Source organism: Mustelus asterias, chromosome 29, assembly GCF_964213995.1.
Source record: "Mustelus asterias chromosome 29, sMusAst1.hap1.1, whole genome shotgun sequence".
Lineage (NCBI taxonomy): Eukaryota > Metazoa > Chordata > Chondrichthyes > Carcharhiniformes > Triakidae > Mustelus > Mustelus asterias.
The window spans coordinates 19,957,651-19,977,996 of NC_135829.1; the positions used below are offsets into that span (position 1 = coordinate 19,957,651).

Consider the following 20,346-nt stretch of genomic DNA (forward strand, 5'->3'; position numbering starts at 1 on the left):
GCATTTTTTTTAAACTTGCAAAAATCATCTGACTTTGCAATTCGCATTGAAGGTATATTTTTAACTGCAAATGTTTTCTGCAAATAGTTGAAGAATTGCTTGTGACATTTTTTGTTCGCTCCCCTTGCATAGGTGTGAATGCAATGGAAAGACACGTTATTGCACCGTCCTGAAGGCCAGGATCTTTTTAAAAGGCCATTGTGAAAGCAGGAGACTATTCAGCTGCAGGGTGCATCATTCTGGCTGTGTTGTCCCCGGGACTGCACGTGGAGCGGGGGGCGGGGCGCCGCGTGCAGCCGCACATGTGCGTTTGTTTACCAGTCCCTCCAGCGGGCCGGCCCAAAACCGCTTGAGGGGGGGGGGGGTTTAACAGGAATAGAAGGGGGGGAGATAATTACATCTTTCGAGATGACGCACCGTATGATCTCTGTCCAACCCGATCTTTTGCTTAACTGTACGTTACAAAAGTGGAAAGGCATGGGGTATTTTAATAATGCCTTTTGTGCCCTGGGCACCTAATGCCTTCTCCCCCTCTCCAGTCAATGGGAGCGGCGGAGGGGGCGGGATGTGTCCCAGGCCGCCCCCTGATTGGTTAGGCCCCTGCTGATTGACGGCGGGCCCGGCCAATCGGCTGGGAGGCGGCGCGTGGGGGGGTTGGCCGGCGGCTTGCGGCTCGCCTCAGTCGGGAGTTGGGCGGCGGACGGTGAGGGTGTCAGGGTGTGTGTGTGGGGGGGAGAAGAAGAGAGCGGGGTTTGTCACCGGCAGTGTGAAGGGGAAACCAAACCCCTCTTGCCCCCCCCCCTCGGAAAATAGCCCTCGTCAATAACGGTAACGAAAATGAACAGGCGCAGAGTGAGGGGTAGGGTTTGGGGGGAAAGCAAGGTGTTTTGAGGGGGGACAATGTCTTGGCGTGAGGATTAACGGCCCGGGGTTGGGGGGCGGGAAGATGTCGAGGCCCTCGGGTTGCTCTGGGGGGAGGAGACCCGATTGTCCCCCCCTCCCCCACAGGAGTGCCGGTGACAGTGCGCACGCGCGCCGACCAGTGCCGGGCTCTCGGATGGCAAGAGTGCGCATGCGCATCCCTTGTATTGAGTCCTGGAATTCCACCCCCCCCCCCCCCCCCCCCCCAAAAGAAAAAACTCCTGGGAGCTTCAGCTCCCCCGTCCACCTCTTCTTTCCCCCTGCCCCCCCCACCCCCCAAAACTCTTGGCGCTGGGCTACAGCTGCCTCTCAGCATCTGGGACCTGGGTTCGATTCCGGCCTTGGTCACTGTCTGTGTGGAGTTTGCACGTTCTCCCCGTGTCTGCGTGGGTTTCCTTCCCACAGTCCAAAGATGTGTGGGTTAAGGTGGATTGGCCATGCTATGCTGTTCAATGTATAGGTTAGGTAGATTGGCCATGGTAAATGCCTGGGGTTATTGGGATAAGGTGGGGGGTGGTGGTGGTATGTGATTGTATGTAAGACTCTTTTTGGAGAGTTGGTGCATCTTGATGGGGCTGAATGGCCTCCTTTTGGCAATGTAGGATGCTAACACCATTAACTTCTTTTTGAAAAAAATCTATTTTGTCATGGGATATTTCAGCACTTTGGACCAGGACCAGTGCCAGTCATTTTCCATGCTTCTGGATGCTGTGTCTTTTGACCTAACCGGTAAAGGTTGTGGGTTAGGAAGGATCTGTCAAAGGAATTTTCATTTCAGTGGACTTTAGCAATGAGATGACCAGTGGGATTAGAAATTGGTACACAATACCTAGTGAGAAATTCTCTTGATGCCTTTCCTCTTCCACGTATCAATCGATACTCTAAATAGACACCAGGTTAAGAACATAAGAAATAGGAGCAGGAGTAGGCCATCCTGGCCCTTCGAGCCTGCCCCGCCATTCAACAAGATCATGGCTGATCTGAAGCGAATCAGTTCCACTTGCGTCTTAAATATAGATTCTCTGACTTCATTTAACATGGTTGGATTCCTGTTTTCAATTTTTATTTGTCTTAGATTTTTGCTTTTGAAGTGATCGAGCTTTCCGTTCTTGGAATGGAATTTTGCCACTGTTTTTTCACAAAACACCTCTTTTTTTTTCAGAGCGACGAGGGTGGCCGTGGGCAGGACTGCTGGAATGTGCCCCGTTCTACGGAAACGCCAGCCTTGTCTACCTGCAGTAATGCTGACATCTTTCGCAGAATAAACGCAATGTTAGACAACTCTCTGGATTTCACAGGAGTCTGCACTACTCCCATCACCAAGGGCCGAAGGGAGAATGTGGGAGGTAATGGGATAGATTTATGGTAGAAATTCTTTGGTTCGATAGTAAGCATGAGGCTCTGAAGTGATGAAAATGGTGGTTGTTATTTGGATGCTTTCAATCTAGGTGTTCTAACAACTTGCCTTTGATGTAGTAGGGCATCCCTAGGAGCTTCATGCAAGTAGACATGCAAAGTTTGACACTGAGCCACATTGAGGTGATTATAAAATAGATGACCAAAAGTTTAGTCAGAGGGTAGGTTTAAGTTGGCACGGCAGGAGAGAATCTCTGATTGGTATCCTTGTAACTTAAGGTAACAGCTACCAGTGGGGGTGGTTTTTAAATTGCGGCTGCGTTGGAGGAGTGAGGAGGTTACTGAGGTGGGGAGGGATTTGAGGATGATTATTGTGTAGCTGAGATGCTGCTACTACAGGATCTGGCGTAGATTTTCTAGTGCAGTAAGAAATCCTTTTTGGATATTGGAAGGGTGGGGGAAGGGAGAAACAGCTATTCTGTCCTTGACATTTGTCCACCTGTAATGGACTGGAATAACATGCTATTGATTGTCAAGCTGTTAATAATTTTGATCTTAATATTTTATCACAGTTGACATTTTGTTCCAATTCTTTGCCACTCATTTAAATTGGCCTCTGGCTCTTCGTGTTTGCGCTGACACATTATGTGCTTTTTTGCATCCGTTGAACTACTTTTGACCTGTGGTTGAGGCTGCATAAGCAAAATTGGTGTCTAGTTTGTTCATAGCAAGGTTCCAGAAATGGGGAAATATCTAGTGGCGGTGATTGGGCAATGCATTGAGAACTCCTGGATATTTGACTATATTGATAGTAATTTAATTTGATGTTTATCATGGGGCTTCAACATGACCCCTATGGACTTTTAAAACCCTCCTCCATACTGATCGGATATTAGTTACCCACACTGGGACATTCAGAGTAATGGTGTCTTATTTATTGATGAAACTGCATTGCAAAGTGGGAGATCTGGCAAATATGTACAAAGCTTGCATGTCTGATCTGTCTATGGCTCAATTTCAAAGGTGAAGAAAATGTCTTTGACTAAGCCACAGCACACTGTATGCCAGAGGAGGAGCATCTGTGCTTATCTGAGTTCAGCGTTTATCCAGCTTCAGACATTAATCTGTAGCTTCAGAATTTTCTCAGTGAAGCTTATCTCCTGTGGCATTGTTCATGGAAAGACAATGAATTGTTACTTGTGCTAATACACGTGTTCCTGCAACAGCTAAACCAGCAGATTCAAAATTATTTAACTATGGTATGATCAGGACAATGGTAAAAGATCGGGAGAAAGGCTTTTCGAGCACAAATGGAAGTTTGTTGGAATAAAATATTTTTCCACGAAGTATTATCTGTGGTCTGACAAAATTAGTCCTGGTGGAGTTTTGTTATCCCTGTAGCAACTGTTTGTTTTTTTAAAAAAAAACAAATTCTCAACTGGCTAAACGCAAATAAAGATTTTTTTGCTGCTACAAACTAAAATTGAGATTGGCCATTAATAATAATAATAATGCATTGCATTTATAAAAAGTACTTTCACAATTGTGTCCTGCAACTCACTTTGCTGTCCAGCACTTCTGGCAGATGTGTGACATGTTACACATAGAACATTACAGCGCAGTACAGGCCCCTCAGCCCTCAATGTTGCACCAACCTGTGAAATCAATCTAAAGCCCATCTAACCTACACTAATGGGACATGTTACACAATGGCTCTCCGGCAGGCTTGCATCTCCCTGCAACACTAGGTCCGAACTTCCTTCCGAAGTCTTCAGATCCAGCTTCCACCAGCAAGGCCCATCTTGGTGATTCTCCCTATGTTGTATTCCTTGTTTTGAACAGCAAACAAACACTTGAGGATCCCACTTCTCCACTGCTGTGATGTTCCTCCACCGCTGTGTAGTTTTGTTGTTTTTCTCTCACTTTGTCTCTGAAAGTAACTGCCCTTTGAGCTGCTGTGTGAAAATCCACTTGATTTAATTTGGTTTCTGTTTGTTTCACCCCATTTGACCAGACCCCACAGACTGTCAAACTGGGGTGCTTCTGGAATTCCTAATGAGTTAAAGGAGACATTTTAAGTCCTCTTGTAATCGATGATTACCGTCTCAAAATATTTTTGTTAGATGTTTTTATGCGGGTGAGGGTTGTTGCTGTCTGCTGAAATGTGAAGTGTCTCATCAGTCAGTTCTGGATTTAACTACACTTAAGATCAGAAATTGGCAAAACATTTTGCATTGAGAGTATTATTGGTAATGAGCTGATATGTCTTGTTTGAAGACTGATCCTTGTTTTGCAAGTTGAAATGTATAGAACCATAAACAGGCAAATGGGCCTCTTGACCCAACTGATCAATGCTAGTGTTTGTGCTTGAGCCGCCTTCTTCCTCCCACCCCTCCTTATCAGCATAACCTGCTGTTGCTTTCCTGTTTATCTGGCTGCTCAAACATATCTATAAGCTCCCAATATCGCTCCTGGTATAAGTGGTGTTTTTTATTGAGCAAAATATTAATATAAATTTCTAACTTAATCACTGGACCAGTAGCTTGTAAAATAGTCCTCACGTTATTGGCACAGTTCATGTGAAAACATGACCCAAAACAAACCGGTTTGCACATGCACATTTTGTTGCTAGTGCTGTCAGCTAGCCTTCTGAAGAGGTGCTGATGCTTTTCAAACAAAACTGAATTACAAATGTCAATCAGTATTTGTGTATTAAATGAAATCAAAGGTTTCAAAAAAGGCCATTATTAAAAAAAACACTTGCATGGGAGTACAACCTGGTGGCAATTGCCTATCTCTGGAGCAGAACTTCTCTATTGGTTGATCACTTAATCTGTTTGTCATTTTGTATTAATTTTTGGATGAGAAAATAGGAGGCATGGTTAGTAAGTTTGCAGATGACACTAAGGTTGGCGGCATAGTGGACAGTGAAGAAAGTTATCTCCAATTGCAACGGGATCTTGATCAATTGGGCCAGTGGGCTGACGAATGGCAGATGGTGTTTAATTTACACAAACGTGAGGTGATGCATTTTGGTAGATTGAACCAGGGCATGACTTACTCAGTTAATGGTAGGGTGTTGGGGAGTTGCAGAACAAAGAGATCTAGGGGTACATGTTCCTAGCTCCTTTGAAAGTGGAGTCACAGGTGGACAGAGTGGTGAAGAAGGCATTCAGCATGCTTGGTTTCATCGGTCAGAACATTGAATACAGGAGTTGGGACATCTTGTTGAAGTTGTACAAGACATTGGTAAGGCCACACTTGGCATACTGTGTGCAATTCTGGTCACCCTATTATAGAAAAGATATTAAACTAGAAAGAGTGCAGAAAAGATTTACTAGGATGCTACCGGGACTGACTGATTGATTGAGTTATAAGGAGAGGCTGGATAGACTAGGACTTTTTTCTCTGGAACATAGGAGGCTGAGGGGTGATCTTGTAGAGGTCTATAAAATAATGAGGGGCACAGATCAGCTAGATAGTCAACATCTTTTCCCAAAGATAGGGGAGTCTAAAACTAGAGGGCATAGGTTTAAGGTGAGAGGGGAGAGATACAAAAGTGTCCAGATGGCAATTTGTTCAGACGGTGGTGAGTGTCTGGAACAAGCTGCCAGAGGTTGTAGTAGAGATGGGTACAATTTTGTCTCTTAAAAAGCATTTAGACAGTTACATGGGTAAGATGGGTATAGAGGGATATGGGCCAACTGTGGGCAATTGGGATTAGCTTGGGAGTTTTAAAAAAAAAAGGCGGCATGGACAAGTTGGGCTGAAGGGCATGGCTCTGGCTCTATGGCTTAGTTACTGGATGTTGCACAGGTTTCGCCATGAACAGTAGCTGAATGACAATAGGTGGACTTGAGGCAAATATAGAATCCCTACAGTGCAGAAGGTTATTTGATTTGTATTCTTGGAATCATAAAGCTGCTACTGACATTTTACAACAATGGGTTTGGTTTGTAAATGCTCTAACACTATCAGCTGCCAATCCTAAATATGGGATTATTTTTTAAGATGCAAAATATTCTAGGGCATTGAATTTGACATTGAAAGATTACTTGGAATGGAAAACTGTCATTCTGGGCTTGATTGAAGAAATGCAAATACAGCTGTAAGCTTCTAGACCTAGCCATTTTGTCATCCAATAACTCGCTTGGATAAATTGATCTTGTGTGGAGGCTGTGTAAGGAATTTGGGCAAAGTTAACTGAAATTACCAACGGGTAAAATCTTTTCACGTGCTTTTCATCCTTCCTGTAGCTGATATATCAGCAGTTGGTATCCCTTTTGGCTAGTGCATGGAAAGCAAACTAGTTTGTCGTTGTCTACACAAACCTAAATGGATGGAAACTACATAATGGAGATTCAAATTTGGACTTGGCACTTCAAGACTGCTCCGCCATTCAACAAATAGATCCTGGCTCAACTCAACATTTCCAGCTCCCCTGATTATCTTTTACCCCTTTACTTATCAAGCTCTGTCTTAACCACATCCCAAAGGAAAAAAGATTTATCACTGGCTAGGCCAGCATTTGTCCTGCCGTTGAAGGTGGTGAGCAGTCCGTGTGTTGTAGGTACAGTGGGGAGAATAGTTCCAGAATTTTGACTGGGTGAAGGAACATTAAATTTCCAAGACAGGGTGGTGTAGCTTGGGAGGGGAACTTGCAGGTGGTGGTGGTGTTCCCATGTGTCTGCTGCCCTTGTCCTTTTAGATGTGTAAGGTGCTGCCTAGAAAGGACCCTTGCTGAGTTCCGGCAGTGCATCTTATAGATGGTACGTACTGCTGCCACTGTGTCCATTGGTGGTGGAGGGCGTGAATCAACTGGGCTGCTTTGTCCAGGATGGTGTTGAGCTGCAATCATCCAGGCAAAGGGAGAATATTCCGTTGCACTCCTGACTTGTGCCATGTAGATGGTGAACATGCTTTTGGGAGGTGTTACTTGCCACAGGATTCCTAACCTCAGACCTTTTTTGATTGGAATTATTACTGTCACATGTGTTAGTATATAGTGAAAAGTATTGTTTCTTTCATGGTCTGGTATGCAATACAGACCAGCATACCGTTCATAGGAAGGGAGAGACTGCTCTTGTACCTGTTTAAGTGGCTAATTCAGTTTTGTTCCAATGATGCTCATTAGTGAGGGGTGATAGTTAGATTCTCTCTTTTTGGAGATGCTCATTGTGTTGTGAATATTACTTGCCACCTGTCGGCCAAGGCCTGTGTATTGTCTAGGTCTTGCTGCATTTGGCCTGCTTCAGTATCCGAGGAGTCTGACCTTGATGGAAAGGAAGGTCATGATGAAGCAGCTGAAGGTGGTTGGGCCTAGGCCATTACCTTGAGGAATTCCTGGAACTAAATGACCTCCAACCAGCACATCTTTGAGCCAGGTATGATTGCAACCAGTGGAGAGTTCTTTGCTGATTTAGAGCTTTCTTGGATGCTACTTCTATCCTCTGAAGGCTGATGTAAAGTAAACATTGTTTACCTGCCATCTTTCCTTTTAATTCTCCAGTCTTGCTTTCTACAGGATCAGTGCTCACTTTTAAAAATGGCTATTTTTTTACTTTCTCTCATTCCCTCATTTATGTTCTAGTTGTTCTCTGCTGTTTTTATATTCTGTCCAAGCCATCCATCTTGGCACAATTTTCTTTAAGTTTAATGCTATAGTTAACTATTCTAGATAAGATGGTGAGAGCCCCTTGGAATTTTTCTTGTCGGAATTTGTATTCCAAAAGATCCATTCCAATGTCTGCCTCTCTATCTCTATAGACCTATCATGAGTCATGTAGTAAAGAAGAGGCCCTTCAACCCGTCAAGTCTGCACTAACAAAACTACACAATCTATGCTAATCTCATTTGCCATACATGGCACACAGCCTTGAATGTTATGACATTTCAAATGCTCATCCAAGTACTTTTGGGTTCCTGCCTCTAACATTCCAGACTCCCACCACCCTCTGGATGAAAACATTGTCCTCCATCCCCTCTAAACCTCCTGCCCCTCGCCTTTGAAAATTATGCCCCCTTGTTATTGACCTTTCAAAAGGGAACAGCTGTTTCCTATCCATCCTGTCCATACCCCTCAATCGGCTTCCTCTCTGCCTTCTCTGCTCTAAAGAAAACAACCCAAGCCTATCCAGTCTCCTTCTAGCTCAAATGCTCTGTCCCTGGCAATGCCCTTGTGAATCTCCTGTGTCCTCTCTCGTGCAATCACATCATTCTCTACAGTAACCAGAAGTGCACACAGTACTCAGCTGTGGCCTAATTTTGTACAGCTCCAACTCTATGCCTTGACTGATAAAGGCAAGTGTCCTATATGCCTTAACTATCCTATTAATGTGTCCTGCTGCCTGAGCTTCCTAGTGTCCTGCCATTGAGTCCTCCCTTGTCCTGTTACCTTTCAAGTGCATAACCTCAGACCTTTTGGGGTTAAATTCCATCTGACCAATTCCAGCAACCTAAGACCACCTCTTCACCACGCATGCTATACATATGGGACCTAGCACTGATCCCTGTGGATACCAGTCTCTCACTGTCTTCTATCACCAGTTACCCTGGATCCTATGCGCTATTACCTTTGTTTCCCATGTAAAACTTGTCATGGGTGTTTTGAAATCCATAGCAACTGCACTATAACCATAGAATTCCTACAGTGCCAAATTTGGCCCATCAACTATGCAGTGACTGGAAGAGCTTTATCCTTGTACCCTCTAAGGCCAGAATTGAATCCAGGTCCCTGGTGCTGAGGCAGCAGTACTGTGCTTCAGTGCTGCCTACTACCTTCATCCACGTACCCAGTCACCACCTCACAATTAAATCCGATTTGTTAGGCATGACCTTTCCATGCTGACTATCCCTGATGAAACCTTGCTTCTTCACGTGGAGATTAATTTTCTCCAATAGTTTCCTTACCACTGAGACTTGCTGGTCTGTAATTCCCTGGTTTATCTCTACCTCCCGCCCTTAAAATGGAATCACCCCTGTGGCCAGAAGAATTAATTTTTTTCAGAGCCCCTGCAATTTCCTCCCTTGCCACCCACAGCAGCCTTGGGTACAACTCAACTGGACCAGGGTATTTGTCTACTTTATAAGCCTGCCAAAATCTCCAGTACCATTTCATTTCAAGTTTCTAGGTGTCCAGATCGCCAACAACCTGTCCTGGTCATTCCACGCTGACGCTACAGTTCAAGCCCACTGACACCTCTACTTTCTCAGGAGGCTAAGGAAATTTGGCACATCTGATATGACTCTCCAACTTTTACAAAAGGCACCATAAAAAGTATCCTTTTGATTTTGTATCGCAGCTTGGTATGACTCCTGCTCTGTCCAAGACCAGAAGAAGGGTCATAAACAAAGCCCAGTCCATCATGCAAACCAACCTCTGATCCATTTACCAAAAGAGAAAATGCTGGAATATCTCAGCAGGTCTGGCAGCATCTGTAAGGGGGGCAAAAGAGCTGACATTTTGAGTCCAGATGAACCTTTGTCAGAGCTAAGAGCATATAAAATGGACAATATTTATATTGTGGGGTGAGGGAATAAAAGATGAGTCATAGCCACAAAAAGATACAAAAGTCTGAGGTCATGTACCAACTAACCCGACCAGCTGCTTCCCTGCTGCCATCAGACTCTTGAATGGACCTACCTCAAAGTTGATCTTGCCTACACCCGAGCTATGACTAACGCTACATTCTGCACTCTCCTCCTCTACGTACGGTATACTTTGTCTGTATAGTGTGCAAGAAACAATACTTTCCACTGTATACTAATATACATGTACAACAATAAATCGAGCTTCCACGTGTCAAACTGTTCAAGAACCTTGCTGTCCTCTTCCTGAATTCTGTATCTACATCCTCCTGAGTGAAGGTAGATGTATCCTTTAGCCTATTTTGCTGGTTCACTTTAGCTAGCTGTACTTCATGCCTTTATTTCCCCTTCTAGTTCTAGACCCACTTGTGTCTCCTTCGAATGGAAAATATGAAACTCAGTCCAATTATGATTGCTGTTACCTAAAAGGTGCCTTCAACGAAGTCATCCTATCTTGTTGTCTAATATAGAGCCTGCTCTTTGGTACTAGAATGTGCTGTTCTAAAACATTCTATAAGTTCCTCAGCTAGGCTGCCTTGCCCATCTGATCTTTTTAAAGTTTGTTTATTAGTCACAAGTAAGGCTTACATTAACACTGCAATGAAGTTACTGTGACATTCCCCTAGTCGCCACACTCCAGTGCCTGTTTGGGTCAATGCACCCTAACCACGTCTTTCAGAATGAGGAGAAACCAGAGCTCACGGAGAGAACGTGCAAACTCCACACAGTGACCCAAACTGGGAATTGAACCCAGGCCCCTGGCACACCCCCCCTTTATTTTTGAAAAGCTCCATGATCATTGCCATACCTAGAACATTCAGCCCAAGTCTGCACTGACTCTCCAAAAGAGCATTTTAGCCAGGCCCTGTCCTCTGCTTTTCTGTAACCCTGTGCATTTAGCATGGCCAATCCACCTACGCATCTTTGGACTATGGGAGAAAACCCGCACAGACATTGGGAGAACGTGCAAACTCCATGTAAAGCCAGAATCTAACCTGGGTCCCTGCTGCTGTGAGGCAGCAGTGCTAGCCACTGCTGCTTCTAACAAGCTCCCCCCCATTTCTTCCTTTCCATCATGTCCTACTGTGTGATTACTGTTGGGGGAACCTGTGCACCACTCCCACTTGCCTGTATTACTACTAGTCTCTAGTCAAACAGCTTCTGTGACGTAACTGGGAGCTCTGGGTTTGTGAGGATGGGTGGGGGAAAGCAGCAGTGGTGGGAATTGAGCTGTTTCCTGCCAACGTATATCTGCATGTGTGCTGTCTAGGAAGCTGCATCCTGCTGAGTCAGCCTGAACCGGTAATGGGAGATTTTGTCACAATGGAGCTTGCAAATTGTGTATTGACTCTTCTCAGACAGGCTGCAACTTCAGGAGAAATGTAATGGAGACCCAGCAGGAAGTCTGGGTGAATTCAAAACCATCCCCTCTCGTTGATCAGTTCAGGCATATGGGTGGTGTGACCTGTATTTGAATGCAAGTGACTAATGTTTATGGTATTGACTATATACCCTCTTCCGCTCCATTGGTTATACTGAAATGATATAGTAATCACACAGGATCAAGGGTGAACTAGCTAGATGGATTCAGAACTGACTTGGCCATAGACTGAGGGTAGTGGTGGAAGGGTGTTTTTCTGAATGGAGGTCTGTAACTCATGGTGTTCATGATGTGGAGATGCCGGCGTTGGACTGGGGTAAGCACAGTAAGAAGTCTCACAACACCAGGTTAAAGTCCAACAGGTTTATTTGGTAGCAAATACCATAAGCTTTTATACCATATACCATACCAAATACCATAAGCAAATACCATAAACTCCATCTGACGAAGGAGCTGTGCTCCAAAAGCTTATGGTATTTGCTACCAAATAAACCTGTTGGACTTTAACCTGGTGTTGTGAGACTTCTTACTGAACGCATGGTGTTCTGCAGGGATCTGTGCTGGGACCTCTGTTTGTAAATATAAATGACTTGGAAGAAAACATAACTGGTCTGATTAGCAAGTTTTGCAGATGATGCTAAAATTGTTGGAGTTGCGGATAGTGATGAAGATTGTCAAAGAATACAGCAGGGTATAGGCTGGAAAATTGGGTGGAGAAATGGCAGATGGAATTTAATCCAGACAAATGCAAGGTGATGCATTTTGGTAGTTCCCGAAAAAATAAGTGGCAGCACAGGTGGTGAAAGCATATGGCACACTTGCCTTCATCAGACAGGGCATCGAGTATAAAAGTTGGCAAATTATGTTGCAGTTGTATGAAATGTTGGTTAGGCCACATTTGGAATACTGAGTCCAATTCTGATCTCACTACCAGAAGGACGTGGAAGCTTTGGAGAGAGTGCAGAAAAGGTTTGTCTGGAGGGTATTAGCTATGAGGAGAGATTGATTTGGATTTTATTTTATTGTTACATGTATTAACAATGTTTTTCACTATACAGACAAACCTACTGTTCATAGAGAAGGAAACGAGAGTGCAGAAAATTGGGCTTGTTCTCCCTAGAAAGACAGAAGCTGAGGGGCAACCTGATAGAAGTTTATAAAATTGAGGGGCATAGATAAGGTGAACAGTTGGAAGCTTTCCCAGGGCGGGGATGACCATCACAAGGGGGCACATGTTTCAAGGCAAGGGGAGAAAGGTTCAGTCGAGATTGCAGGGGAAGGTTTTACTGCCAAGTGAGGTGGTTGAGGCAGATATGTTAGTGACATTTAAGACTTATCGGGATAGACGCATGAACAGGCAGGGTTAGAGGGATACAGGTGGTTGGTCTAGGTAGAACATGATTGGTGTAGGCTTGGTGGGCTGAAGGGCCTGTTCCTGTGCCGTATTCTTTGTATTACGGTAATAGGCACATGGAGCACACCAGGATGATAGGGAGTGGGATAGCTTGATCTTGGTTTCAGATAAAGCTCAGGGCAACATCGTGGGTCGAAGGGCCTGTTCTGTGCTGTACTGTTCTATGTTCTAATATTGACTACTGTCACTGGCATATTCAGGTGTGTATTTAAAATGACATTGGGACCTATGTCAGTCCTAGAGTAAAACTACTCACTATAGCAACTATTTGAGATGATTTCAGTTTGATTTGGTGACTTCAACTGATGTCTAGCAAAAATTGGGTTAGTGAGAATTATTGTCACTGATTAGTGTAAACTTGCTACATAATTTCAGGGTTTTAAAGATGAAGTATGTTGGTGCCATACAAGTATAATATGCTTCAAATTGGGTTTATTATTGCAACTGCTCCGATCCCCAGCAATCCGTTGTACTACAGTCACCTTTCAGAATGAGGATATACTATTCCTTCTTTAGCTTTAGGAAGGAAATAATAGTGCTAGGGTTACATTTCCTGCTTGCTATTTGCCAAGTTGTTGAGCATATTGGAGACCCTTTAATTGTCAGCTGTTCTTAACCAAGGATCCAGCAAATAAAAGCTTCTGCATGTTTTGAAGTTGGTAGTCCTTGTAATTTTTTATTCGCTTTTTTGTTTCACTTGGTAAATGTTCTTTGCAGGACTCGAGTTTAAGCTCAGATTCATATTTTTGGAGCATTTATTCTTCTGGCCTGTTTTCTTTGCAAAATTCAAATGTTCCTGTAACTTCACAGGTGCTGTCTGTTATGTCTGATCAATGTTCAAAATATCTCCCTCTAATTGTTTTTGAATATGTTGTCAATCTGATTGGAACACAACTTTCAATTTATTCTTGATGCCCCATCTGATGAAGGCAAGCATGCCATAGGCTTTCTTCACCACCTGTGCTGCCACTTTTAAGGCAGTGTGGACCTGTACTCCCAGATCTGTCTATGCTCCTGGTGGTTCTGCCATTTATTTTATAGCTTCCACCTGAATTGGAACTACCAAGAAGAAGCAGTGGATGTGAAAAGAGAAATTGTAGATGTTTGCGTTGACCTGGTAGCTGAGCTCCAGCATGCAATGACCAGCTAGATTGACTAGTTGGCATTCCTGAGTGTACTTGATTTATTGTCACGTGTACTGGGATACAGTGAAAAGTATTTTCTTGCATGGGTGGCACGGTAGCACAGTGGTTAGCACTGCTGCTTCACAGCTCCAGGGTCCCGGGTTCGATTCCCGGCTCGGGTCACTGTCTGTGTGGAGTTTGCACATTCTCCTCGTGTCTGTGTGGGTTTCCTCCGGGTGCTCCGGTTTCCTCCCACAGTCCAAAGATGTGAGGGTTAGGTTGATTGGCCAGGTTAAAAATTGCCCCTTAGAGTCCTGAGATGCATAGGTTAGAGGGATTAGCGGGTATAATATGTGGGGGTAGGGCCTGGGTGGGATTGTGGTCGGTGCAGACTCGATGGGTTGAATGGTCTCCTTCTGCACTGTAGGGTTTCTATGATGATTATACAGGCAAAACATACTGTTCATGGAGTACATAGGGGAAAAGGATGGGGTACAGCATATAATGTTGCAGTTACAGGTTGGATGAAGAGGTCCGCTTAATGGGTTCACTTAAGTCTGACAGCAGGGAAGAAGCTGTTTTTTGAATCAGTCGGTACGTGATCTCAGACTTTTCCATCTTTTCTGGTGGAAGAGTATATCTGGGGTGCATAGGATTCTTGATTAGGCTGGCTGTTTTTCTGAGGCAGCAGGAAATGTAGACAGTCAATGGATGGGAGGCTGGTTTGCGTGATGGATTGGGCTTCGTTCACGACCCTCTGTAGTTTCTTGCAGTCTTGGTCAGAGCAGGAGCCATACCAAGCTGTGATATTTAAGTTTGTCACAAGTACACTTTAACACTGCAATGGAGTTACTCTGAAAATCCCCTAGTTGCCACATTGGTCCCTGTTTGGGTACACTGAGGGAGAATTTAGTGTGGCCAATGCACCTAACCAGCATGTCTTGTGTGTGAGGAAACTGGAGCACTTGGAGGAAACCCGCACAGCCACAGGGAGGGCGTGCAGACTCCAGAGTGACCCAAGCCAGGAATCAAACCCAGCCTGGCATTGCTGTCTCAATGCTAAACACTGCCACCGTGCTGGCCCCATCATTCTTGTGACTGTTGGTAGTACTGACTAGGAATTGATTTTTAAAATTTAAAATCCGAAACCCCAAAGATGTCCAACCAGACCCCAACAATGTTTCTATTTTGGGGGCAATTTTATGTATGATTCTATTGACACTAGCAAGCTTTAATAAATTAATTAGCTTAACTTTTACCAATTGAAATACTTAAACATTGAGATACAATTCTTAACTGCCAACCTATCCAATCAAAATCTGTTTCCAATTTTTAAGCAATGTAGACCAGTTGGCAAACAGCATGGGCTTGTCTATTTTTACTTTGTTCTAGAGCCTTTGAACGCTTGTGGAAAGAGCAACAAGGACATCTGTTTTCTGACACTCCAACAGCAGCCTCCACAGAGAGCACCTCTTGCTGCTTTCAGGACAAAGCAGAAACTGCTTGCTTTTCCCTTCAGCCTAGTTCTCCCACTAGTCCATAAGTCTCTTGTCAATCAACCCAACCAAAACCCCAAGGGGAAAATCCAAAATGCAAGAACTCTGATTAAAACAACACCCCATTAGCTAAGATCAATTATTAGCCTGCATTCTCAGCATGTGAGCTATCAAAGCTGATTTCTAACATGCTTTGCATATACATTACTTCAAAAACACTATTGTCACAAAATCTATTGTCACACTTGTCTCACCAATCTTGCCTCTAAACTTTTCTGTCAGTTTTTAAGTTCCCGTAAGCTTACACTTATAATTTACATGGGAAACAGTCTTGAATATTTGCCATTGCCTGTCCACCATCATCCCTTTAACATCCAATTCATCATAAGGGACTCGTACCATCATAGTCTCCTAAGTTTCAGGGTCCTCCTCTCCGAATCCTTGGCTGCTCATCCCCAAGGGATCTTGCACAGCTACATTGTCAATTATTCCTTTCTCATGAGAACACCCAATCTAGGATGGCCTGTTCTTGAGTTGGTTCCCCAATGTATTGGTCCAAGAATTCCTCCCTTGCAGTATTGGCTAATTTGATTGCCCAGTCTATATAATTACAGATGTTTCTTTACCACATGCATATCTAATTCCCTAAATGCCATTCTTGACATCATTACAGTTTGGGAAGATGTGCATCTATCCCTCTTGGTGTTTCTCGGCTTTACCAATACAGATTCCACCTTGTTGGAACTAGTATTTTTCTCTCCTTTTTAAAAATTTCCTTTTTAACCGCTGCACTGCTTTGTTTTGTCTGTCTTTCCCAAATAATAAATACTAATGACCTTTTAGGGAAAGAAACCTGCTGTCCTTGCTCAGTCTGGCCTACATGTGACCCCAGACACACAGCATTGTGGCTGACTCTTAACTACCCTCTGAAATGACTTGGCAAGCCATTCAGTTCAAGGGCAATTAGAGATGGACAACAAATGCTGGCCCAGCTAGCAATGCCCACATTCCATGAACAAGTTTAAAAAAAAAACTGTTCTTGGGGCTTGTCTTTTTAACATGTCACATTTGCACTCTTCACTGACCCAGAAATGTTAGCTGAAGAAAATGCTCTTCAGCTAGTACCATAGGTTTTGGTTCCTCCTGGACCAGTTGGAGAGACCTTGGTTTAACGTTTTGAAAGGCCATAACCTCCAACAGTAAAGCACCAATACTGGTTAGCTTGGATTTTATTGGTCTCGTGGTTTGAAGCTACAACCTTCTGACTCGGGAGGTTCTACCACTGGGCCAAGGCTGACACTGCCAGTCAAGTTCACATACTAGGGCATCCTGTGCACATCTCCTGTAGTTTGACACCTTGGGTTTCCTGTTTTGTCAAAGCTTTGACCAAGTGCATAAGGGATTATGGCTACCTACAAATGACCCTATTTGTGGCCATGAGACTTCTGTTTACCCTGTAAATAGGTTGTGTATGCTTTGCCTTTCAAGTGCAGATAGTATTCCATTGGACAGCTTCACAGTCCCAGTTGAGAATTTGCAGAACATACCAAAAACAACTGGGGAAGGGATTGGATTTCAAATTTTATATTACATTGGCACTTTTTCTTACAAGGTGCATGAATTAAAACATTGTTCTCCTAAAACCAGTAGAAGCAAAATACTGCGGATGCTGGAAATATTCCACATGCTGTCAGCATCTGTGGAATGAAACAGTAACGCTTCAGGACTGATGACCTTGTTCATCAAACCTTCGACTTGACATTCTGAATCCAGCATTGTTGAATAAGGTGAATGTTGCTAACTTTGGCAACCCATCCAGCTGACATTTTCTGATTAGTTGAATGTGCTGCAAACTGGATTCCACTAACTGTTTTATTTTCATAGAATCATAGAATCATAGAAACCCTACAGTGCAGAAGGAGGCCATTCGGTCCATCGAGTCTGCACCGACCACCATCCCACCCAGGCCCTACCCCCACATATTTACCCACTAATCCCGCTAACCTATGAATCTCAGGGCAATTTTAACCTGGCCAATCAACCTAACCCGCACATCTTTGGACTGTGGGAGGAAACCGGAGCACTCGGAGGAAACCCACGCAGACACGAGGAGAATGTGCAAACTCCACACAGACAGTGACCCGAGCCGGGAATCGAACCCGGGACCCTGGAGCTGTGAAGCAGCAGTGCTAACCACTGTGCTACCGTGCCGCCATTTTAAAATAAGGTTGGAATCTGTACAAAATTGGCACTGGTGAATGACATTAAGATGCAACATCTTGTCTCTGGATCTGGTCTGGGACAAGGAAGTGGGAACAGTTGATGGTGGCTGATGTCCTGCCAATTAAAGATGAGAAAATAACTGGTGCCTCGTGCAGTTTTCAGTTTGCTATTTTGCTAATTGAGGGGGTGGGAGAAATCATAGAAATCATAGAAACCCTACAGTGCAGAAGGAGGCCATTCGGCCCATCGAGTCTGCACCGACCACAATCCCACCCCACATATTTACCCGCTAATCCCTCCAACCTACGCATCCCAGGACTCTAAGGGGCAATTTTTAACCTGGCCAATCAACCTAACCCACACATCTTTGGACTGTGGGAGGAAACCGGAGCACCCGGAGGAAACCCACGCAGACACGAGGAGAATGTGCAAACTCCACACAGACAGTGACCCAAGCTGGGAATCGAACCCGGGACCCTGGAGCTGTGAAGCAGCAGTGCTAACCACTGTGCTACCGTGCCGGAAAGGGGAAAGGGGTTAATTGTAGCTCTATTATTTTGCACACCAGCTAAGCATAGGAGGAGAAGCCTGTTGTCATTGTTTACTAAGGTAGTGCTTTGACCCCTATAGAGTCCATTCCTGTTCAAAGAAATTAAAAATCCCCATTATTACAGAATGAAGCCACAAGTTTTTACAGTTCTAAAACCAATTTGCTAAGCAGAATCAGTAAAGCCTACAGTACTAACTAATGTCTTGAGTGCATTTGCATAATCTGATTAAAATTCTCAACCAAACCTTTTTCCTTCCCAGAAAGCCTTTGGCCACTTTCAGGTTTTTGAAGGTTATCCACTTTTTTTTTGCAACTTGCTCGAAGGTCTGGGACCCTTGTAGCTGAAGCCTGAGCTTCACTTCACAATTCCTGAACAACTTTCTGGCTTCTCCAAACTGATCAGTTTTGAGCAAAACTCCAATTAAAACCCCATGCAAAGGACAGTTCCTTGCAACTTCAATGGGGCATACCAGTGTTCCAGATAGATTTACACAACACCTAACTTCAAAACCAAACCTTTGATTCGGAGACCCACATGAATAATTCAAGTTTCTAATGAAGGCGGGACAACCAGCCAGACTTGCTGTCTGTTGTTCACCAGCTAAATGAAGGCTGTTGCTGTTTTTATGGCTTTGCACACAAAGACCTTTTTAGTAAATGTTGGGTGGTCTGGCAACCTCGACGACTCGTTGAGTTTTTCATTTAATTCCCCAAAACTCTCATTATGCCATTGGTTGCTATAGAGGTTTGAAAGGATGGAGCTTGGATGAGGCTGAACATGTTTCAAGTTCTGAAAGGATGAAGATAGCCCTCTGGCCTCTTTGAGCATAGTAAGAAGTCTCCGAACACCAGGTTAAAGTCCAACAGGCTTATTTGGTAGCAAAAGCCACTAGCTTTTGGAGCGCTTGCTGCTCCTTCATCAGGTGAGTCTTTGAGCATATCAGGAAAACACTTTACAAATATATTTTTGATTACCTGGTCAGTTAGTGAGAATATGTAACTTTTAATATTGCAGAGATCGCCACTGGCATGATTAGTACAATTCATTCTTGTATGTTTATTTTGTAGATGGGTATGTTGACCTCAACAAATGTCTTGCACTTTGCACTTCGATCTCCTACAGGGTGCACCATTAAACTAATTCTGCAAGCCACCTCATGAATTGGATTTAAATGGAGTTGGAGCAAGTGAGGAGATGGATTAAAGATTTGCCATGTCCACTCTGTGCAAGCATTGTTTGGGTTAAAATAGGGTTGTGGACCAAAGAAATGAAAATTCCAAGCTGAGGTGATTCGATTGTAGTAGTGTTCCTGACTGGAATTGGGCCTTCTGCATCTAAGACCTTCTATAATTGTGATCCTCAATGTCAAGATCACATCGTACGACTAAATTATCATTGCAAGAGTGACCTGTGTAAGTCTCTTGTGCGTGTATGATTTGTGGGGGGGGGGGGAAGAAATAATGTAGACTTTATAAAGCAATAGCCAGGAAAATGGGGGATTAAAAATGCACCTAAGCAAGTCAGCTTTTACCTAGAAGAGTAATATTTATATTCTGTCCTTGTGGTCCTAGTAAAGCATTTCAGATGTTTGTTGGGGAAGTTGTAGTGACAAAAATACCAGCATTAGATGGGAATTGGGGGTGTTCCAGAAATGATTAACACAGGTCTTCAGTTCAGACTTCATAATGTCATCTGCCTGATCAGTCTGACCAAGTTTGATAGCTGGTGTGAAAGTAGTTCTCAATATGGAACTATAGACTCAAGTCCACCATCCAACCTTCCCAAATGTGTACCAATGAATTTCACTTGAAAATTTCAAAAACTCTGGATTTTGAGGTGACTGCCTTGGAAAGGGAACAGTGTATGTCAGGAATGTTATAATCTATTTGAAAAATGGTTACTGGGATGTTACTGCAACCTGATAATTGGTCCAAAATGCCAGCTTTATCCACACTAGATTTTCCAAGTCTTTCTCCTCCCTCTTGCTTTCAATAAACTTGAGACCCAAAAATTCAGGATCCTGCCACAAGAACCATCTCATTGTGCATTACTCGGTCACTGTACTCAGTCTTGTACTCTTCCATCAATCCTCAAAACTGCCTCTGAGAATCAAACAAAAATGGATCACCTTTACAATCAGTGTTTCACTTTTTGAAGTTTGCTCAGATGTTTCTTGATGTAACGCAGTGCATTTGTGTATTGCTTATTGCGTGCTCATCAGGCCAGTTGATCCATTCTCCTTCCCTCCTGTGTACGCAGATTGTCCAATCCAGGTTGCTTTCAGCAAAAGAGG

The 20,346-nt window shown here is 43.8% G+C and overlaps 1 protein-coding gene across 2 annotated transcripts in view; it reads left to right on the plus strand.

Annotated features, from left to right (window-relative positions):
- The first annotated feature begins 632 nt into the window (after positions 1-632).
- Positions 633-20,346, plus strand: part of cpeb1b (cytoplasmic polyadenylation element binding protein 1b) — an 81,807-nt gene continuing 62,093 nt past the window's right edge. Inside the window, exons 1-2 of one of the 2 annotated variants that reach the window (XM_078200190.1) lie at positions 633-828; positions 2,084-2,267. In XM_078200190.1, coding sequence (XP_078056316.1) covers positions 2,192-2,267 — 76 coding nt within the window. In that variant the 5' untranslated portion in view covers positions 633-828; positions 2,084-2,191. The remainder of the gene's footprint in view (positions 829-2,083; positions 2,268-20,346) is intronic. The other variant, XM_078200189.1, reaches the window with a different exon arrangement.